Consider the following 24,408-nt stretch of genomic DNA (forward strand, 5'->3'; position numbering starts at 1 on the left):
GTTTGAATTAGTTTTTAAATAGTACAGTTATATGCTTTCTCAAACTCTTGGGTTTTATAATCCAATTTTACAACTAATCCACAGCAAATGAGAGTTCAGAATAAACTCTGGAAGTTAATTTATTTTACACATTCAAAGCACGCAAAAAAGAATGTTCGCTACGTCGCACTTCTCACATTCACACAGTATTTGGAGGGATAGAAAACCAGTTTTACAGTATAGGGGCCACAGAAAAATGAATATTGGTTCATGTGAGTTCTAGAGTTCAAAGTCAGAGTCCAATCGGAATTATTTTATTGAAGTGTTTGAGTTCGGCAGGCTGAATACTGATGTTTTAGGATTTGCTTTACCATTGGGGCTAATGTCACAAGATGAGGTAGGCGCACAGAGTTTGAGCTGCTTCTGTAGGCTATGGTATGAAATCTTCCAGCAGTCAGGTTAGCTGGATCGATTGTTCTGCCTGGAGGAACCTGTTTCTTTGTGTCTTACCAGATTGATGTTAAACAACAGACTGACTGTGAAAACTAAAGATGTAATTTTAACTACCCAGAAGGCCAGAGGTTTGGGTCACATGACCTTCCTTCTCCACAGTGACTTCAAAAGGAATATTTTCCAGCGTCTGGAATTAGTTTTGATTTCAGAACTCAGTCATTAGTTGTTGAAAAGTTTGCCATTTATTTTGAATGTCTGGCATTTGAGAAGCCATTGGCCAGAATTTTACCGGCACATCCACCCAAGACTCATGAGATTGCGCCCGAGGCCAACAGAGCATGCCGCTCTGTGAGCCTTGCACGCAGGCATGCCGGTAAAATCAGGGCCATTGTCTCAGCAGAACTCACTCGCCGGAATTTTACCGCCACGGGAATCGGAGCGGGTGAGGGACAGACCATGGAAAGGTCCGTTGACCTCAGGTGGGATATTATGGTTTGGGACGAGCGAGGCTGTAAAGTCCCATCCACTGATTCTGTTAGTAAGGTTGGCTTATCAAATGTAAATGACATCTCTGTAATTCTCTTTGCAATTGTTCTGAACAGTTCCAAGTCTGTGAATAGCTCTCTAGGCATAACGAAGTGTGACATTCCAGAAACAGAAAATAATTATTTTGTCCTTGAAACCCCTGTGGATAGTTCCCAGACAGATGGCCAACTCCATGATGAGTGACTTGGAGCAGCCATCTTAATGTTCTTTGTTCAGAAGAAAAAGATCAGTTTTAAAAACGAATGGCAATAAAGATAACATTTTGAAAATATATATTGGTGGGTTTATTTCCATGTCATAGGAACCCAACACTTTGTTACCTCCAGACTCCTTCAATGCGCTCCTGGCTAGTCTTCCAATTTTAACCTGCTGTACTTGAGGTCGTCCAAAACAGCTGCCCGTGCCTGAACTTATGGCAAATCCCATTCCCCCATCATCTGCATGCTTAGCCTATTTACGTAAGCTCCAAGTCAAACAACATCTTCATGTTATAATTCTCATCCTTGTTTTTAAATCCCTCCATGGCCTTACTCTTCCCTATCTCTGTAATCTCCTCCAATCCTGCGAGATCCTTCTCCTCAAATTCTGGTGTCTTGTGCATTCTCAATTATTATCGTTGCACCACTGGTGGCTGTGCTTCAGTTACCTAAGCTCCAAGCTCTGAGATTCCTTCCCTGCACCTCTTCACCTTATTTTCCTCCTTTAAGACATTCCTTAAAACCTCCCTCTTTGACTAAGCTTTTGGTCATCCGGCTTAATATGACCTTATGTGGTTCGGTGTCAAATTTTGCTTTATAATGCTCCTGCGAAGCACATTGGGACATTTATTATAATAAACGTGCTGAATAAATATAAATTGTTGTTGTCGCCATCAAGTCGGAGCTGGATTCCTCCATCATCCTTAACAGTGCAAGAAGGCTGTTGTGTGTGCCTAAGTGCTCTCCTGTATGCTGCTCGTCGTTCAGCAGCACTCATTTGCCATCTCACCTTCTGGCAAATGAATCATCCTTCACTTTTGGTCTGGCTACAGGCCATTCCTGCCTGGATGACAAACCACATGCTGATCCCAAATCTATACCAACCTCCAAAGTACATGCAGTGCTAATATTTAAGCTGGCACTTGCAAGTGCCAGATCAAGTGACAATGCTTCATCATCAGTGCCTTGCTAATGCTCTCTTTCCTCATCCTAACGTTGCTGTGGTTGAGTAGGCAGCAGTTCTTAGGTGTATGAAAGCAGGAACTTGGAGAGGGAAGGTTGGGGTGAGGAAAATGGAATGGGGCGGGAAGCATCAAGTCCATAGCCACACTTGCATTTTGCTCATCATACCAGGATGACGAGGGGCTAGGAGTTGCTAAGGGGCATATGACATGCCATCATCCTCAATGTTCTCAGTGACTATGGATGCCATGGGCTCCAACGCAGTCATCCCCATGATGCAGACATCCATCTCTTCTGTAGAGCTCAGAAGATACAGGCATCCTTGTCCCCTACTAGTTCCTGTCTGCTCCCTTCTATCATGTGTCACCTTTTCCTGCGAGAGAGAGAACTGTGCAGCATTGTGTTAGGGTGATGCAAGTGCCTTGGAGGTATGTGGAGACAGCAAGAGATGGTTGAGATGCTGGCAACAATGGAAGGTGTGCAAGAGAATGAGGTGGAGCAACTGGAGGCTGGATGCAAGTCCTGAATGCTAGGGAGTGATGGTGGGTAAATGATAGGGCTGTAATGCTGAGAGAGAGAGAGACTGGTATTGTGGTTGGTAGAAGATGTGAAGTGAAGATTCATTCATTGACCTTGACCACCCAGGTGGCATCATTAGACTTCTTGTGGGTCTGCTGCCAGGTTATTGCGTCCAGATTCTAGGAGTTGACCACTCTAACCATCTGCTAACGAATCAAAGTCCAAATATATATTCTTTCATAGAATCAGTAGGTTGAAGATTGATGCTGGATAATTCACTTTTCCTGTAGGGATGACTTCAGTGATGGAATAGCATGTAGAGACGAATTAGTCTTGGAGCCATTGTACAGAAGCTCAGAAATTCCAGTAGAAACAGTGCATGTGGAGAGCCAAATATTCAAACCTGGACAGAGCCTTTTGTTCTGAGCTGCTGCTTGCTAAATAGGAAATGGCAGTCTGCGTTTGGCGGCCCCACAAGGCAGTATTTCAGGCTCCTGCAGCTTGGGAAGATGGGAGAGGGCGTGGCAGTGACCCCCACCTTTCCACTTTGGCTTGGACAAAGGGGGCGGGATTTTACACCTCGCTCGAGCGAGATCGGAAATTCCTGCCTGAGGTCAATGGACATTTCTGTTGTCTGCTCCTCGCCCACTCCAATTCCATGGTGGGCTGGGCAATAGAATTCTGGCAAGGGTGCATATTCCTTAGTCTGGATTCTTGAGATTGATAATATTGGCTAGAACTAGCCTAAGAATCAGAGGGCGGGATGTTCCAGCTGTGCTCACCCCCAAGGCTGGAAATTCCTGCCCAAGGCACCTTTGCGTGGTCCATTCCCGCCTGCTACAATTCCCGTGGCAGGCGAGACGGGAAAATTCCACCATAAATGTCTGAATGTTCCTTTTGTTTGCGTCATGGCCAGCTGTGGTTCAGTCATTTTAAAGCCTTGTCCAGTTTTTAAAAAATAAATTTGTCACAATCATATACATATGTATATACTGCATTATTTAAAAAGTGAGAGTTCTTAGCTCCCTGACACTACAGTATGATTAAACTATCTTTTGGAGTAACACTTTTTCTATAGATCACCCTGATTCTCAAAGGTAATCAACTACAGAATAATGTTTATATGTCTAGTATTCAACTCTGGTCAGGTACCTTATGTGGATGCCTCTCCAGAACATCTGAAAATTTGAAAATAGAAACCAAATACTGTACCCCAAAGATGAATTAAATTTTATGGACAAATAACTCACCAGATTTTGCATGTTCCAGATCTCTGTCCATGTGTGACTGATGTGGCGAAGTCCCAACGTTATAAGGACCAGGTGAAAGCCTTCCTTGAGTCTGTAACAACTTGAAATTATATGCCATGGCAGCCTGACGAGCCACAAGCCTTGGGTCTAATGCAAATCTGTTCTGGTATCCTGACCAGGTCATCTAAACAGAGTTAGAACAAATATAAGTGAACCAGTTCTTTTTGCCCTTACAAAATGCTTTATATTGCACCTTTGTCAAGGATTCAGACTTATCAGAAAAGATCTTAGGTATTATAAATGTAAAATAATAATACAGTACTTAAAACAAATCGATAATTACAGCCACTTTGCTAAAATAATAAGTATTGCAGAATATGAAACATCCTCAATGTGATCATATGTTGCTTTTGCTGGGAGATGGTGGTGAAGCAAAGAGTTATTTAGAAAGAGTACGTCACAACATTTGCATTTTCAAAAAGAAAAGAGAATGTATTTGCTATTAATCTGTAAAATTATTTCAAAGTTTTCAGTAGTTCTTTTTGAGGTTACAATTGACATTTTCATCATATCCTTCAGCACGCTGAGGCTGCTTTCATTTTTTTTGTTAAAGGCAAACATGAACAAATATAGTAATGAAATTCTACTGCACCTTTTTTATTCGCCTACTTCATAGCTTTTAGGCTGAATTTCAATTTCTGTGTTACACGAGAAAATTACAACACAAAGCTGACTGCAGTGGCTCGCTGCTCAAAATTAGAATGACAAGTGTCACTGCACATTAGCAGAATATTAAACAGAGCCCGAATGCCAAACTGTTCAAAACTTAATTGCGTTTTACTCTTTTGTAATTATAATGGAACAATAAAACAAAATGACTGATTATTTAAATACTGCAGGTGCAGTTAATGTAGACACGATGCATCAACCATATAACTATTGAACTCCCGAAATCCTACTGCAGTTAAATTAAATCCCAGCTTTTCCATTTTATTTTAATGTAAACTGTGCTGGGGTAGGGAGGAAGTAAAAGAAACTGGCACTGCCAACTTGATTGCATGTCGAGGTGCACTGATTCAATGAGACTGCTTACAAGCCACATCACCAGAATTGTTAAGGGTGAGGAAACTGGCTCAATGTAGGCTTTGAGTGTGTACAGCTAGCTACAAAAAAGTCATTTGCAATTTAAACACATCAGAACCGTCTCATATGGTTTTCAGGGTTACTGATACATTTTCCTCATCCACCTGCTGTAGATTTGCCCCAAATCCTTCCTATTAACCACAAATCTTGCTCGCAATGCAGTTTAAATCTCAATGCCAAGCCTATTCATTTAGTCGTAAGACAATAGCAGGTACACACTACATAGTCCTGTCTTTTTATTCCTAAAGTAGAAATGAAAACGCACCAGATGAAACCAACAACTCACGGAACCTGTTTGAATATGATATAAATGGATAACTAACATTGAGAATTCAGGGTCGCTAGGAAACGGGCTACTTTTAAACGCTGAAATATTAATGCACCTGATAAGGCACATTGAATTTTCATGGATGGCTGAGCAAAGTCTATAGACGTACAAACAGGATGATTCTGTGTGATTTGCTTTAGTAATATACAGTTCACAGTGAATGAAAGGCATTTGAATAGAATACTTTGACAGGTACAGCGAGATGTCCATTTCATTTTTTAACATGAACATGGAGACAGGCAGTAGACAAGGCAATGAACAAAAGGAAGCCTGAAGTGCTCTTAAGTAGGTGATACCCTTCTCCACGATAGTGAGTTGTCCTAAGCAGATTATCATGAACGGTCAATCAGGATGTGTTAAAATTTAACCAAATTGTCACAAAAAGGGACAATGTTTGCACATCAGTGACTGAAATCTGTTACACTTAGACCATAAGATACAAGAGCAGAATTTGGCCATTCGGCCCATCAAGTCTGCTTTGCCATTGAATCATGGCTGATATGATTCTCATCCCCATTCTCCTGCCTTCTTCTCGTAATGCTTGGTCCCCTTATTGATCAAGAACCTATCTATCTCCATCTTAAAGGCACTCAATGACCTGGCCTCCACAGCCCTCTGTGGCAATGAGTTCCACAGATTCACCCTCTGGCTGAAGAAATTCCCCCTCATCTCAGCTTTAACGGAGCATCCATTCACTCTGAGATTCGAGTCTCTCCCACTAGTGGAAACATCCTCTCCATGTCCATTTTATCCAGGCCTCTCAGTATTCTGTACATTTCAATTAGATCCCTCTCTCATCCTTCTAAACTCCATTGAGTATAGATCCAGACTCCTCAACCACTCATATGACAAACCCTTCATTCCTGGGATCATTCTTGATTCAAGTCAAGATTTCAGACCAGCCACTCATTCACAAGATTAGTTTTAAGTTGATTTTATACTGGAGCCAACTGTGAGGGAACAGAAAACCATGCAGGGTTTCCCCATTGTAAATAGAGAAAGACCATTTCCACTGATCTGTCAACTGCTGGCTAAAGGGAATAAATTTAAGAGCATCACTAAAAAAAGATTTTTTTTTGTACAGAGGGTTACTCGCACAGTAAACTTACAAACTTTTTCTGAAACCTTTGTATGCCAAAGTATGTACACGGTGACATTCAACTCAATGTTCATCTCATTCCCATGCTCTGACCCCATAGCCTTAAAAATTTTAAAGTATATATCTAATTCCCTTTTGGAAGTACAGTTACTATTGAATCCACCTCACTGCCCTTTCAGGCAGATGGTGGGCACTGTTGATTTGGGTATTGTGACAGACTTCATTCAGCTGAAGCACGTTCTGTGAGCTGTTGATCAAGCTGCAGGCCGATGAGACCCAAGAGATTATAATTCAGGGCTCTACAAAATGGACGAGAGTTGGAGAACTGGAGAGTGGCCAACATAGTACCTATTTTAAAAAGGAAGGCAGAGACAAGCCAGGTAATTAGCAACCAGTTAGCAGTCATCACGGGCAAAACAGGGATCTGAAGATGACTCCAGGTCACTAAGTGAATGGCAATGTCCTGGTCAAATTTCCAAACAGTAACGATTACAGTGATAAAGTAAAAAGGTTATTTATGCAAATTTACATTATTTTTCAGAGTGGCAACAATGTGAAAACAGGATCCTTATTCCAACAGTAGCACTTCAACCAGGACAGATTTTCATTAAGGTATCCTTTGTTCATCTGCTTCATGATGTGGAGATGCCGGCGTTGGACTGGGGTGGACACAGTAAGAAGTCTCACAACACCAGGTTAAAGTCCAAAAGGTTTAATTGGAATCACAAGCTTTTGGAGTGCTACTCTACTCACCTGATGAAGGATCAGCACTCTGAAAGCTCGTGATTCCAAATAAACCTGTTGGACTTTAACCTGGTGTTGTGTTACATCTGCTTCATGTTCTGGAAAAGCAGGCACTCATTTGTACATATGAGTTACCATGAAAATACTAGGGACAAGATCAGCATGCATTATAGGAGAAACTGATGACTCTACCGACTGAAAATCTCCTCCACCAGTTTAAGAGTTCAGTTTTTGGGGGAAATGAAGATTAAGTGGAAAATAATGAACATCCAAAGAAATTCCATTTATTTATCAATGAGCAAGTGATAAATAGAGCCGAGATAATACTTGCATGACACTAGTAAAATCTTGGCAGCAGATGCGATGTCAAATCAGCCTAATTTGAGTACACCACTGACCCATTTCATCAATTTTTCTTTGATAATGAAGCTGCCATCGCAGCTTGTGGACTCCCGGCAACTTGTGGGTTCAGTATTTTATTGAAACAAATGTGTATTTGATTTCAAATACTTGGATCATCATTGACATAGATTTCTGTTTGCAATGGTACTTCCAGCATTACATCTGAAGGACGATAATAAAATTTTAAAATATTTATTCACGAGATGTGGATGTTACTGTTTAAGTCAACATTTATTGGTATCCCTAATTGCTCTTGAGAAGGTGGTGATGAACTGTTTTCTTGAACCGCTATGGTCCCGGAGGTGTAGGTACACCCACAGTGCTATTAGGGAAGGAGTTGAAGGAACAGCAATATATTTCCAAGTCAGGATGGTGTGTGGCTTGAAGGAAACCTTGCAGGTAGTGGTGTTTCCCATTTATCTGCTGCCCTTATCCTTCTAGATGGTCGTGGGTGTGAAAGGTGCTGTCTGAAGAGTCATGGTGAGTTTCTGCAGTGCACCTTGTAGATGGTACACAGTGCTGTCACTGTGCATTGATGGTGGAGGGAGTGAATATTTGTGGATGAAATGCCAATCAAGCAGGCTGAGCGCTGTCCTGAATGATGTCAAGCTTCTTGAATGTTGCTGGAAAATTCAGATATAAACCATTTGTCATCCGTATAACAATACCCGATAAAAAACAGCCCTTATTTCATTCTATTTCTTTAAAAACATAGGAATTCAGTTCTGACCTACAAACACAAACAATCAGGGGGCCACCCCAAAGTAGAGAATCCTGGGGATTGGTCTGAAAAGTTTCAGATTTGATTCACCATTTGAATGTTATTGATTATCTCAGCCAAGGTTCCTAATCCTGATTACTACCCAATGATCACTATTGGAAATCATTGCTCACATGCACAAGCTCAACTGTGATTTCCTACCGTCAGAAGAACTGGTGCCATTTATTGTCTCGGGTTACACACAAAAAATGGTCACTTGACAAGCTGCAGAGGAGTTGCCGGTGCTCTTGGAACCATTCCCCATCAGGACTTTGCACCTTTTATTGGGGAATAGTCCCTAAAGCACGTAAAGCCCTTTTGTACCTTGGTGCTCAGAGGGGAAAGTGAAAATAAAAACCACTCTGCAATGCAGATAGGTTTAACACCATTTTATAAGGCACTCTGAAGTTTACACAGTACTACTACAAATAATGTCTGCTGGAGTCCCAAAACCAATACAGAAATTGGTTTTATATTTACAGTACCAGGATGGTGCAAGACATCTTCAAACTGTCTGAAGAATGACATTTACATTGGCACAGCTCCAATATGGAAGATAATTAATAAGTTGGCATTAAACAGACTGCTTAGATGAACAATTAAAGGATTAACATTTATGAAGAGGATAAAACCGGGACAATAATTGGTTGTGTAATATGCACGGACTACCTAAATCCTACTACCAAAAGGCCTCAGCAGAAAGGAACAGGGGTGGGATATTTGATGCTGCATAATACAGGTGAAGAATTTCGCTCCAATCAAAAGCAAATCAATCCACATGAATAAAACCTGAAAGTGAATCAGTTCCAAAGAAGAATCATATTCGACTTGAAGCATTAACTGTTTCCCTCTCTACAGATGCTGTCAGACCTGCTGAGGTTTTCTAGCACTTTCTATTTTTATTTCAGATTTCCAGCATCTGCAGTATTTTGCTTTTATCTGCAATACTTTTCTTTGAGCTATAGTAATCCTGCAACATCATAACTTTGTTATATTTGTTCATGGGTTATGAGTGTCACCAGCAAGGCTACCATTTGTTGCCCATTCCTAGTTGCCCTTGAGATGGTAAATCAGCACCTTGAATCACTCTGGCATAGATACATCCACACTACTGTTAGGAAGGGAGTGCTAGGATTTTGACCCAGTAAAGTGAAAGACCAGAAGGACTGACAACATAATTCCAAATCAGGATGATATGGCCTTGGAGGGGAACTCACAAGTGGTGGTATTCCCATGCATCAGCTGCCCTTGTGCTTCTGGCTGGTAGAGATCCTAGTTTGGAAGGTGCTGCTGAGAGGCTCGACAAATTGCTACAGTGCATCTTGTAGATAGTACACACGGCGGCCACTATGCACTGGTGGTGGAGGGAGTGAATGTTTAAGGTGGTGAATGGAGTGTCAATCAAATGTGCTGCTTTATCCCGAATGGTGTAGAACTATTTGAGTGTTGTTGATGCTGCACTCATCCAGGCAAGCAGAGGGTATTCCACAATACTCCTAAATTGTGTTTTTCAAACGACCAATAGGCTTTGGGGAATAAGGCAATAAGGACATAAACATAAGAACACAAGAATCAGGAGCAAAAGGAGGCCATTCGGCCCCTCGAGCCTGCTCTGCCATTCAATAAGATTATGGCTGATCTTTTTGTGGACTCAACTCCGCTTACTTCTCGCTCACCATAACACTTAATTCCTTTACTGTTCAAAAATCTATCTTTGCCTTAAGAACATTCAACGAGGTAGCCTCAACTGCTTCATTGGGCAGGGAATTCCACAGATTCACAACCCTCTGGGTGAAGAAGTTCCTCCTCAACTCAGTCCTAAATCTGCTCCCCCTTATTTTGAGGCTATGCCCCCTAGTTCTGGTTTCACCCGCCAGTGGAAACAACCTCCCTGCTTCTATCTTATCTATTCCATTCATAATTTTACATGTTTCTAAAAGATCCCCCCTCATTCTTCTAAATTCCAATGAATATAGTCCCAGTCTACTCAGTCTCTCCTCATAAACCAACCCTCTCAACTCCGGAATCAACCTAATGAATCTCCTCTGCACCCCATCTAATATCAGTATATCCTTTCTCAAGTAAGGAGACCAAAACATAACCTCCCTGTTCTTAAACTCCATCTCTCTAGCAATGAAGGACAAAATTCCATTTGCCTTCATAATTACCTGCTGCACTTGCAAACTTTTTGTGATTCATGCACAAGGACACCCAAGTCCCTCTGCACAGCAGCATGCTGCAATTTTTTACCATTTAAATAATAGTCCTTTTTGCTGCTGTGCTTACAAAAATGGATGACCTCACATTTACCAACATCATACTCCATCTGCCAGACCCTATAGACTATCTATATCCCTTTGCAGACACTCAGCGTCCTTTGCACACTTTGCTCTGCCACTCATCTTAGTGCCATCTGCAAACCTTGAACACTAGACTTGGTCCAAATCAACTCCAAATCATCTATGTAAATTGTAAACAATTGCGGTCCGAACACTGATCCCTGAGGCACACCATTAGTCACTGATCGCCAACCAGAAAAACACATATTTACCCCCACTCTTTGCTTTCTGTTAGTTAACCAATCCGCTATTCATGCTAATACATTACCCATAATGCAGTGCACCTTTATCTTATGTAGCAGCCTTTTGTGCGGCACCTTGTCGAATGCCTTCTGGAAATCCAAATACACCACAAACACCAGTCCCTCGTTGTCTACCGCGCTTCTAATGCCCTCAGAGAATTCCACCAAATTAGTAAAACATGACCTGCCTTTCATGAACCCACGCTGTCTTCCCAATGGGACAATTTCCATCCAGATGTCTTGCCATTTCTTCCTTGATGATAGATTCAAGCATTTTCCCCACTACAGAAATTAAGCTAACTGGCCTATAGTTACCCGCCTTTTGTCTACTCCTTTTTAAACAGTGGTATCACATTTGCTGTTTTCCAATCTGCCAGAACCACTCCAGAGTCCAGCGAATTTTGATAAATTACGAGTACATTTGCTATTTCCCCCCCCATGTGTTTTAGTATTCTAGGATGCATTCCCATCAGAGCCAGGAGACTGGTCTACCTTTAGCCCCGTTAGCTTGCCGAACAATGCTTCTACACAAAACTTAGCCTTTGGAGACTGTTTTAACCCAATCATTACTTTGCTATTGTTTGAACTGCCCAATTACAAAAGATGTAATTTATCTGTCTGTCCTCCCAAGCCAGGTCAAATTCTCAAGTTCTCAGTCTTCCCACACTCAGATTCCTACCAGCTTATAAACAATCCAATACCAAACCTGACTGAAGCCTTGGCACTCAGAAATGTCCGTCTAGGATTCAAAGCACTACTACATTCTCTGTCTTCTAACTGGACCTCTGGAATTATGCAAAGGTGGTTTTTTTTAGATCTTATGCAGTGGGCTGCATATTTTCATGCTCTGCTAGTTTATGCTGAAGTTCATCTTATTGTGATTTGGTCCCTTTCCAAACTATCGAGGTCAAAAACACAATTCCACCTCATTGCTGTTTCTATCTAGAATGAATCACAAACAGGGTTAAAAAATTGGTCATAAGATTAAATGTAATAATGAAATTAATTAAATGTCCAGCAAGTCATGGGCCAGAATTTTACCACCCCGCCCGCCATGGGAATCAGAGTGGACGAGGGGCACACAATGGAAAGGTCCGTTGACCATGGGCGGGATTTTACAGTTTTAGGACCAGCGAGGTGGTAAAATCCTGCCCATGGTGTTTGTTTTCAGTTTGCAAGGAAACCTGATGTAGGGATTTCTTTTTTATTCATTCATGGGACATGTGCGTTGCTGGCTGACCAGTATTTATTGCTTATCCATAGTTGCCCTTGAGAAGGTGGTGGTGAGCGGCCTTCTTGAATCGCTGCAGTCCATGTGCTGTGAGTTGACCCACAATGCCGTTAGGAATGGAATTCCAGGATTTTGACTCAGCGACTGTGAAGTAATGGCGATATATTTCCAAGTCGGGATGATGAGTGGTTTGGAGGGGAACTTCCAGGTGGTGTTCCCAGGTATCTGCTGCCCTTGTCCTTCTAGATGGAAGTGGTCATGGGTTTGGAAGGTGCTGTCCAAGGATCTTTGGTGAATTGCTGCAGTGCATCTTATAGATAGTACACACTGCTGCTACTGAGCATCGGTGGTGGAGGGAGTGGATGTTTGTAGATGTGGCATCAGTCAAGCAGGCTGCTTTATCCTGGATGGTGTAAAGCTTCTTGAGTTTTGTTGGAGCTGCACCCAACCAGGCAAGTGTGGAGTATTACATCACACTGACTTGTGCCTTGTAGATGGTGGAAAGGTTTTGGGGAGTCAGAAGGTGAGTTACACGCCGCAGTATTCCTAGCTTCTGACCTGTGCTTGTAGCCACTGTGTTTATGTGGTGAGTCCAGTTGAGTTCTGGTCAATGGTAACCTCAAAGATCCCTTCTTTGACCACCTTATCGACTTGTGTTGTCACTTTCAGGGAACTGTGCACCTGTATGTCTAGATCCCTGTATGTTTAATGCTTCTAAGGATTCTGCCATTTACTGTATACTTTCCTCATCCATTAGACCTTCCAAAATGCATTATCTCGCATTTGTCCAGATTAAATTCCATCTGCCATTTCTCCAACCAACTCTCCAGCCTATCTATATCCTGCTGCATACTTTGGGCATCCTCTCTCTATCCGCAGGTCCCCCAATCTGTGTCAACTGCAAACTGACTAATCAGACCACCTGCATTCTCCTCCAAATCAGTTATACATATTACAAACAACAGGGGTCCCAGCACTAGTCCCTGCGGAACACCACTGGTCACAGATCTCCAGTCAAAAAAACACCCTTCCACCGCTACTCTCTGTTTTCTGTGACCAAGTCAGTTCTGGATCCATCTTACCAGATCACCGTGGATCCTATCTGACTTCACCTTCTATATCAGCCTGCCATTAGGGACCTTGTCAAAGACCTTGCTAAAGTGCATGTAGACAACATCCACTGCCCTACCCTCATCAATCATCTTGGTCATTTTCTCAAAGAATTCAATCAACTTTGTGAGACATGACCTTCTCCACACAAAGCCATGCTGTCTATCGCTGATAAGTCTGTACTTTTCCAAATTTGAGTAAATCTTGTCCCTAAGAATCTTCTCCAATAATTTCTCTACCACTGACATGCGGCTCAATGGCCTGTAATTTCCCGGATTATCCCTGTTGCCCTTCTTAAACAAGGTAATAACAGTGGCTATTTCCCAGTCCTCTGGAACCTCTCCTGTGACTAAAGAGGATACAAAGATTTCGTACAAGACCCCAGCAATTGTCTCGCTCGCCTCCCTCAGTATTCTGGGATAGATCCCATCAGGTCCCGATTGTCTACCTTAATGCTTTTCAAAACACCCATCATCTTTTTTATATTGACAGGCCCTAGAATATCAACACACCCCTCTCTAGGCTCACCATCCACCATGTCATTCTCCTCTGTTAATTCTGATGCAAAGTATTCACCCACTTCCTTTGGCTCCATGCATAAATTCCCTCCTTTGTCCTCGAGTAGACCTACTCTTTCCTATATATGTATAAAACACCTTGGAATTTTCCTTAATCCTGTTTGCCCAGGACATTTCATGGCCTCTTTTAGCTCTCCTAACTCCTTGTTTGAGTATTTTTCTGCTTTTTTTATATTTTGAGGGTTCTGTCGGTCCTCAGTTTCCTAAACTTTATTCACGCCTCCTTTTTCTTTTTGGCTAAGCTCACAATTTCTCTTGTCATCCAAGATTTCCGAATTTTATCACCCTTATCCCTCATTTTCACAGGAACATGCTGGTCCTGATTTCCACATGACAGCTGTGGATTTACCCTCAAACAGCCGCCCCCAATCTACATTTCCCAGTTCCTGCCTAATATTGTCATAGTTAGACTTGCCCCAATTTAGTATTTTCACCAGAGGACTACTCCTACCCTTATCCATGAGTAACTTAAAACTTACAGAATCATGGTCACTGTTCCTGAAATGCACCACAACTGAAACTTCGATCACCTGGCCAGGCTCATTCCCCAATACCAGGTCTTAGTATGTATGATCCCTTCCCTAGTTGGACTATTTACATATTGCTTGGAAACACCCTGGACACATCTAACAAATTCCCCCTCATTCAAGCCCCTGACACTAAGGGAGTCCCAGAAAATATAGGGGAAGTTAAAATCACCCACCACAACAACTGTTGTTTTTACATTTTTCTATAACCTATTTCACATATCTGTTCCTCTATCTCCACTGACTGTTGGGAGGCCTGTTGTTACACCCCATCAGTGATTGTACCCTTCCTATTCCTGAGTTCTACCCAAATGATCTTGCTGGATGAACCCTGCAAGGTGTCCTCCCTCAGTACAGCTGTAATATTTTCCCTAATCAGTAGCGCAACTCCCCCATCTCTTTTACATCCCTCTCTAACATGCCTGAAACATTATGCTGTCAGCTATGTCCCTCTCTCAACCAAGTCTCTGTAATAGCTACAACATCATGGTTATGTGTACTAATCCAAGCTCCAAGTTCATCTGCCTTACTTATCATACACCTCGTGTTAAAACAAATACACTTCAGACTACCAGTCCCACCTATAAGACCGCCATGTTCAGTAACTTCTCTCTGTCTTTTCTTCTTCCTATCCTTACTGGTCTTAGTCTCTAATTCCTTCTGTTATTTCACTTATTGACCTACTGCTTTGATTCCCACCCCCCCTGCCACACGAGTTTAAACCCTCCCGAGTGACACTAGCAAACCTCCCTGCCAGGATATTGGTACCCCTCCAGTTTAGGTGCAAGCCGTCCTTCTTGTACAGGTCCCACCTGCCCTGGAAGACATCCCAATAATCTACATATTTGAAGCCCTCCCCCTTACAGCAGCTCTTTAGTCATGTTTAGCCGTACCATCTTCTTATTCCTCATCTCACTGGCATATATCACAGGGGGTAATCCTAAGATTACAATCCTAGAGGTCCTGCTTTTCAATTTACTGCCCAACTCCCTGAACTCCCTTTGCAGAACCTTGTCACTCTTGCTGCCTTTGTCATTAATACCAATGTGTACCATGACCTCTGGCTGATTGCCCTCCTTTTAAGAATGTCCTGGGCCCACTCAAAGTCATCCTTGACCCTGTCACCAGGGAAGTAACACACCATCCTGGAATCTCTTCTGTGGCCACAGAAACACTTATCTATGCGCTTGACTATAGAGTCCCCTATTGCTACTGTTCTATTGCACTTTGACCCTCCATGCTGTACAACAGAGCCAGCTGCGGTGCCACTGCTCTGACTGCTGCTGTCTTCATCCCCGATAGGCAATTCCCTCAACAGTATCCAAAATCGTATACTTGTTAGAGGGGGATATCCACAGGGGACTCCTGCACTGTCTGCCTGCCGCTTCAATTGGTCACCCATCTATCTACCTGAACCTCCACTGATCTTCTGGCTTCTCAAGCCCACTTTGCTTTGATTCTGCTCTCCTCAGCTTTCACTCTTTAATTCAAAGCCTTTTCCACTGTTTCCTACTTTAAACTTCACTGAACAGAACCTTGTTCAGATTCCTGTTCTTGCTCCTTGACTTAAGTATTTTCTTGGGAATTTCTTTATGGCCCACTCACTGGTTCTGGGACTTTCTCCTGTTTTTTGGGAAATCTGTTTTCTGCAGTTCCCCTTCCTGTCTCCAGCTTCTCTTGACACCGCCTTTCAGCTGAAATAAAACTAATTTCTGTTTCCCTGTGGCTCCCCTGTTGCCGGGCAGCAGCTCAGTTTTTCTACTTTCCTAAACCAGCACCCCACTTGATAACACAGCTCTTCACTTCAAGGGTCATAAAACCTCATTAATACGCAGGTATAAAAACAAATTCCCCAGACTTACAGGCAACTTTTTAGAACTCAGGTTCCCTCATAACTCAGAAATACAGAATAAATTAAATTTAAAGCTGTAGCTTCAGACCCACAACACAAATAAAACTTACCTAAAGTTCTCTCTATTGCCTAACAATAGAGGGGGCGGGGGGTGGAAGAAGAGGGGAAATGTCATTTATGAAGCAGCTGTAAATGGCTGACTCCAGGACACTACTCCAAGGAGCTTCTGCAGTGACTTCCTGTGGCTGAGATGATTGACCGCCAATAAAGTCAAACATCTTTCTTTGTGTTTGGTATAACTGATAACAGTGGCGAGGTTTCCCATTGACCAATTTTGCTAGGGCTCATTGATGCCACGTTTGGTCACTCTCAACTCATTCTGGAATTCAGCTCTTTTGTCCATGTTTGGACTATGGCTGAAATGAGGTTAGGAGCTGAATGGTCCTGGCGGAACACAAACTGAACATTAGTAAGTAGGTTTTTGACGAGGTGAGTGTCATTTAATAGCATTGTCAGCAACACTTCCATCACTTTAATGATGATTGAGAGTAAATTGATGGGATGATAATTGGCCGGATTGTCCAGCCTTTGAGGACTGGACATTCCTGGGCAATTAACCACATCGTCAGCTAGGTGCCAGTGTTGTAGCTGTACCACAACAGCTTTGTTCAGATATGGCTCCCTCGAGAGCGCAAGTCTTCTGTGCTACAGCAGAATGTGGTCAGGGCCCATAGCATTTGCCCTGTGTTGCATCTAGTGATTTAAGCCGTTTCTTGGTATCATGTGGAGTTGATCAAATTGGCTGAAGACTGATATCTGTGATTTTGGGGACATCAGGAGGAAGCCATGATGGAGCATCTCCTTGGCACTTCTGGCTGATGATGGCTGCAACTGTTTCAGCCTTGCCTTTGGCACTGACATGCTGGTCCCCCCCATCATTGAGCATGTGGGTGTTTGTGAAACCTCTTCCTCAATGAGCTGTTAAATTGTCCACCACCGTTCGTAACTTCATGCTTTTTGGCCCTATCTGCCAGACCTGCTGAATTTTTTGAGCATTCTGTTTTTATTTCAGCTATTTTGCTTTTATTTTATTATTCATGACTTGATGTGACAGGATTGCAGAGTTTTGATTTGATCCACTGTTTGCCAAGTTGCTTTGCTCCATCAATTGCATGCTGTTTTTGCTGTTTATCAAGCATATAGTAATATGTTGTAGCCTCTCTAATCTCTTGAATTGCTGCAGTCCATCTGGTGTGAGTACCCCTAGGTTGCTGTTAGGAAGGCAATCCCAGGATTTTGACTCAGTGACAGTGAAGGAATGGTGATATATCCGCTACCCTTATCCTTCCAGCTGGTAGAGGTTTGAAAGGTGCTGTCAAAGGAATGCATCTTGTACACACTCCTGCCACTGTGTGCCAGTGGTGGAGAGAGTGGACATTTCAGGTTGTGGATGGGGTGCTAAACAAGTGGGTAATAATAAACCTCAAGATGTTGGTTGTAGGGGGGAATTCAACAATGGTAATAACAAGGAAAAATGCTTAGGTTTTCTTTTTTGGAAATAATCATTCCCTGGCACTTGTGTGGTGCAAATCTTACTTGTCACTAATTAACCCAAGCCTGAATGTTGTTCAGGTCTTGCTGCATTGGACACAGACTGTTTCAGTTTCTGAGGAGTCACGCATGGTACCAAATATAGTGCAATCATCAGTGAACATTCCCACTTTTGACCTTGTGAAGGTCATTGATAAAGCAGCCAAAAGATGATTGGGACCTAAGACACTATCCTGAGGCACTCCTGGAGCAATGTCTTGGAGTGAAGATGACTGGCCTCCAATAATATCAACTACCTTCCTTTGTGCTAGGAATGACTCCAACCAGTGGAGAGTTCACCCCTTAGTCCCCATTAGCTTCAGTTTTGCTAGTTTTGAGCTGTTTCATTTATTTTTATGTATATTACTGTCCACAAAATGATGGGGGCTAACCTCAGTGTGAAGAAAGGTGTGTGAGATGGTTAATTCTACCAATACTGTCCTGGATAGATGCATCTGCAACAAATAGATGGGGGAGGGCAAGGTCAAGTAGGTTTTTCCCTCTTGTTGGTTCTCTTGCTACCTGCCGAAGGCCCAGACTGGCAGAAGTGTCCTTCAGGGCTTGATCAGTAATGGTTTTACCGAACCACTCGTTGATGGACTTTGAAGACCCCATCCATGGTGCATTCTGTGCCCATGCTACCCTCAGTGTTTCTTCCAAGTGGTGTAGAACATAGAGGCTCACTGACTCCTCATTTTTGTTCATTCAAATGATGTGGGCATTGCTAGCTAGGCCAGCATTTATTGCCCATCCCTAGCGGTCTTGAAAAAGTGTCAGTGAACTGCCTTCTTGAACCATATGGGACTACTGAAGGAGGGCAGTAGCACAGTAAATCAACAGGTTTCCTTGCCCATGCTTGACCTAATCCATGAAACTTTATGGCGTCCAAAGTCAATGTCAAGGTCTCCCAGAGTCACTCGCTTTTGACTGTACATCACTGTGCTGCCATCTTTTGTGCGTTTTTCCTGCCTTTGGGACAGGACATACCCATGTATAGTAATTGGGAAATCTGGCTAAATGGTATGATTTGGTGAGTATGACCGTCACTGTTGGAACAACGCTCTCAATTTTTGCACAGTCCCAGATGTTAGTAAGGAAGACTTGACAGGGTAGACTAGGCAGGGTGCGCCTTTATTGTTTTGGTGCCTCAGTCAAAGCCGGGTGGTCTGTCTGGTTTTATTCTATTTTGACAAACCCAATGCGATGTAATGCAACTGAGTGATCTACTAGGCCATTTCAGAGGACAATTAAGGGCCAACCACACTGCTGTGGATCTGAAGTCACATGCAGGCCAGGTCAGGATTGTAGTTTTCATTCCCTGAAGGACATCAGTGAACCAGATGGGGTTTTATGACTGACTATCTGGTCGTTTCAGGTTCACCATTACTGAGGCTAGCTTGAAATTTCATCAACTGCTTGCTGGGATTTGAGCTCTTGTCTGACAGCTGCAGGCATCTAGATTAGTTATCTTGTCACTTTACCACCACAATCTTGTGATTGCCATACGACATATTCAGCTGCTAGTTTCACAAACTCTGACAGAAGAACAAAGCAGTACCTTAGTCAAATTACTGAGGCTTCTCCAGTGTAGACCTTACACTGAAATTTAATGTTATTGACCAATTTGGACAATGATTAACTGTTCTCGGTTTCGAAAGGGGAAAAGAAATCTGAATTCTGGAAATCTGAGATTAAATACAGAACAGGTCCAACAGCAACTGTAGAGAGGGCAATGTTCATTTAACTGATGCTGACAGATTTCGGTATTTCCAACATGTTCTGCTTTTTTCAGTCATCTAGATTGCAACCTTGCAGTATAGTCCTGACTGTGTGCAATCTACCCTTACAAAGGAAATGAAAACCGTACATTAAAATGTTAAATCATTGTCCTTACCACAGTTTACTTATTGGGACTCTGTAGTGTTCCTCTCAAAAATTTTCAGTACTCTTATAACTGAGAATGTTACAATATAACATGTATTATTGCCTTGACTGCAGTTGTTTTATTTATATCTTACTCCATTTTTGTGTGCAGAGTGAAGTCATTCCACTGTGTTAGCCTGCAGCTGTGTTCTAATAAACTGCTTTCATCTCATTCTACTATGTCCAGTGCTCCACTTGATGAGATGCTGGTCCAACAGTGTCACAAGATTCAAGCAGTGAACCTTTGACCTCAGAACCAAGAGTAACAACAGACAAATGTACTGTACAATGAGTGCAAAGGAACAAACACACATGCTAAATAGGGAAAAACGATCACATCCCAGATGAAAGCACAGAGTAACATTATTTCATGAAGCGCAAAGGCATGTAGCTCTGGGGTAGATTAGAAATTGATTGCAGGTAAAAGGTTAAGAATACTGGAAGGTTCAGAAATGTACCACTTCAAATTCAAGTATGGGTCATATCTGCATTAACACAGGACTGCAGCGTTAAGTGGCAGATCATCGAAGCATGAAGGAAAGTGACCCCTGTGAAAAATTCATGGAATATTTTACTTTTAACTGACACTGAACAGCTGTCAAAAAATTACTGTCCCTCTTTGCATATACAGAATGAACATTAATCCAATATGACACACTGTTTCTACACACACCCCGTGTGTGTGTGTGTGTGTGTGCGCACAAACAAAATAGGTACAAAAAGTGATGATGCCCTGCTCGCGAATTTTCGGGAGCTAGGGAATAAAGTGAAAGAGAGGGAAAATGGGGAAGGTGGAATAGCTGTTGTTATTAGGGAGAACAAGTCAGCAGAAAAAAGGGACAGTTAATAACAACAGTGAACAAGACAAAAATAGAATGTATGTAGATTAAAGACTAAGGACGGGATTTTCCGGCCGTGCTTGCCCCAAGGTTAGAAAAAGCCATCTGAGGTCAACGGACCTTTGCATGGTCCATGTCCCGCCCGTTACAATTCCCGTGGCGAGCGGGACGGTAAAATTCTGCCCGGTAGAGAATCAATCACACTAATAGGGGCAGTGTACAAACCACCTACGACTGGAAGGGAAGTGGAAAAGGGAATATGAAGGCAAATTAAGTAATTGAATAGAAAAAACACAGAATAATAATCATGGGAGATTTCAACTACCTTAATATCAATTAGAGGTGGTCAGTAAAGGGGATAAGATAATCCTGCAATGTGCACAGGACTACTTTCTAACCAAATAGGTTAAAAACCAACAAAGGGTGTTTCACTAATGGGTCCTGTAAAGGAGCATGAACCAGAATAGATAAGAGAAGTAAAAATAAGGGATCAACTAGGCAATGGTGATCATAATATAATATGCTTTAAGACGATAAAAACCATATTAATACTTTGCAGAAAAGCTGTTTTTGAGGCAATGGAGCTACAATAAAGTGGGCAATAATGTTGGCAAACGACAATGTAGAACAACAATGGGAAGCATTTACAATGGTGCACAACAGAGTGCAGGAAAAATATGTTCTGATAAAAGGAAAGACCAAATTACTAAACAGTATTGAGACTTTGTAGATAAATAAAGATTAAGTGACCAATTGAGGATTAGGAAAGAGGCATACATTAAATACACATACAGCATAGGAGTGCATGATCAGAGAGCATATTAAGAAATTAGGGCAGTTATCAAAAAATAATTCAGAAGCAAAGAGGGAAACTAAATTATCAAGGAAAATAAAACAAAATAGTAAAATACTTTACAGTCACATCAATAAAAAAGGACGGGCTGGAATCAGCTTCGGACCATTAAGAGCTAGACAGGATAATATCACAGGTAACAAGTATAGCAGAAATATGTTTTTTTCTTTGATATGCCAAGGAGATAGAATAGATAAATGTGATATTGAATGATGAGTAACAAAATAAACACATTAAAATGGGCCAGTATTAAATATTACTATATATGCGGAATTTACTAATTCATGAGAAAAAAGGGCTAGCAGATAAGTAAAGTAATTTCTATCTCCACTTGACACTTAATGACATTACCATAGCTGAATCCCTCACTATCAATATCCTGGGGATTATCATTGATCAGGGGTTGAACTGGACTAGCCATATAATACTGTGGCTATAACAGCAGGTCAGAGGCTGGGAATTTTGCATGCTACCACCGTGCCGCCCTATGTCTGAATGAGTGCAGCTCCAATAACACTTGAGCTCTACACCATTCAGGACAAACCATCCAGCTTGACTGACACTCCATCCACAACCTTAAACATTCAGTCTCTCCACCACTGACCCAGAATGGCAGTAGTGTGTACCAACTACAAGATGTATTGCAACAACTCATCAAGGCTCTTTGAACAATACCTTCCAAACCCATGACCTCTACCACCTAGAAGGATAAGGCCAGTATATGAGAACACCACCACCGGCAAGCTCTCTCTAAGCAACACACCACCTTGACTTGGAATTGTACTACTATTCCTTCATTGTCACTGGGTCAAAATCCTGGAACTCCCTCCAAACAGCACTGTGGATATACCGACACCAATTGATTGCAGCGGTTCAAGAAGGTAGCTCACTGATACATTCTGTAGGGCAATAACGCTGGCCTAGTCAGTGATGTCCACATCCTTTAAGAAGGGGGACAGAATATTTTCAAGGAATTATAGACCAGGCAGGTTAACATCAAAAGTAGGAAAATAATGGAATTTCTTCTAAAGGAGAAAATAGAAGACCATTTAGAAAAGAAAAATATAATAATGAATAATTAGCATGAATTTCAAAAGGGAAGATCTTGCTTGACCAACCCTATTAAATTTTTTAAGGTGGTAACAAAGAGTAGACTATGGTAATGATGTAGAAGTATTTTATTGGAATGTTCAAAAAACCTCCAATAAGGTGCCCCATAACTGATGGAGTTGGGAACAGGTGGCAGAATAGATTGCGAACTAACTTCAAGACATGAAGCAGAGAGTGGGAGTATAGTATGGGGTAGTTATTCAGATTGGCAGAGGTGGGAAGTGGTATTGCACAAGGATCGATGCGAGGACCATTGCTGTTCACAATTTACATTAACATAGAACAGTACAGCACAGGAACAGGCCCTTCAGCCCACAGTGTTGTGCCACACATGCCATGAAATTAAACTAATACCTCCTGCCTGCCCTTGGTCCATATTCCTCTATTCCTCACATATTCATGTGCTCATCTACAAGCCCCTTAAATCCTCCTCTTGTATTTAGACTTTGGAATCAAAAATACAATTCTAAATTATTAGATGACATCAAATTGGGAGGGATAGTCAATACTGAGGAGGATTGCATCAAATTATAGGAGGATATTAACAAACTTGCAGAATGCGCAAATAACAGCAAACACAGAAAAATATGAGGTAGAATATCACGGCATGAAGAATGGGAGGTCACTTATTCTTTGGAAGGTGAGAGTCTAGCTGGGATAGAAGAACGAAGGGAACGCTAAATGTTGCACCACAGGTTAGCAACACCATAACAAAAGCAAACCAAGCACTCTGCTTTATTTCTAGAGGGATAGAATTGAAAAGTATAGAAGTTATGCTAAACCTGTATCAAACCTTGGTGAGACTATACTTGGAGTATTGCCTGCAGTTCCAGTCGCCATACCATAAAAAGGACAGAGAGGCATTGGAGTGTGTTCAGAGAAGATTTAGAATCAGATAATGGTTACAGCATAGAGGTGGCCATTTGCTCTTGCATGGTCACAACAAGCCATATCACTTAGTCCCACTTGTTTGCCTTAACTCCGTAGTCTCAGTATTTTTCTCCACAGTTAATTATCTAATTCTCTTTTAAAGGCCTGGAATCTGCCTCCACCACACTCTAAAACATTGCAGATCTTAACCACCCACTGCGGAAAATGATTTTCCTCATGCTGCCATTGTTTCTTTTGCCAATCAACTTCAGTCTGTGACCTCTGGTTTTTAATTCTTCCACCAATGGGAACAGTTTCTCATTACCTACTCTGTCTTTACCCCTTGTGATTTTGAAAACCTCCATCATATCTTCTCTTAGTCTTCTCTTCTGAAAGAAGAACAGCCCCAACTTTTTCAATCTATTCACATAACTGAAGTTACGCATCCCTGGAGCCATTTCTGTGAATCTTGGTTATACTCTTTCTAATGCCTTTGTATCCTCCCCAAAATATGGTGCCCAGAACTGGACATATTACTCCAGTCGAGGCAGAGCCAGTATTTTAACTTCCCTGCTTTTGCACTCCATGGCCCCATTTATAAAGTTCATGATCCCATATGCTTCAACCGCTTTCTCAACTTGCCGTGCCACCTTCAATGATTTGTGCACATTTACCCCCCAGTCTCTCTGCGCCTGCACCCTCCTCAGAGCTGTGCCCTTTATATTGCCTTTCATCATTATTCTGAACAAAATTAATCACTTCACACTTCTCTTCATTAAATTTCATCTGCCACATGTTCATTAATTCCTGTCGATCTGCTCTTGAATCCTGCTCATAGTTCACAATACTTCCGAGTTTTGTGCCATCTGCAGATTTTGAATTTGTGCCCCATACACCATAGCCTAAATTATTATTATTGATCAAGAAAAGCAGTGGTCCTAACGCGAACCCTTGGGGAACA

At 42.0% G+C, this 24,408-nt stretch overlaps 1 protein-coding gene across 1 annotated transcript in view; it reads right to left on the reverse strand.

The window, feature by feature from the left end:
* LOC144510644 (putative helicase with zinc finger domain) overlaps positions 1-24,408 on the reverse strand; it is a 359,659-nt gene that overhangs the window by 86,671 nt on the left and 248,580 nt on the right. Inside the window, exon 23 of the mRNA XM_078240298.1 lies at positions 3,908-4,091. Coding sequence (XP_078096424.1) covers positions 3,908-4,091 — 184 coding nt within the window. The remainder of the gene's footprint in view (positions 1-3,907; positions 4,092-24,408) is intronic.

This window comes from Mustelus asterias, chromosome 23 (assembly GCF_964213995.1).
Source record: "Mustelus asterias chromosome 23, sMusAst1.hap1.1, whole genome shotgun sequence".
In the NCBI taxonomy this organism is placed as follows: Eukaryota; Metazoa; Chordata; class Chondrichthyes; order Carcharhiniformes; family Triakidae; genus Mustelus; species Mustelus asterias.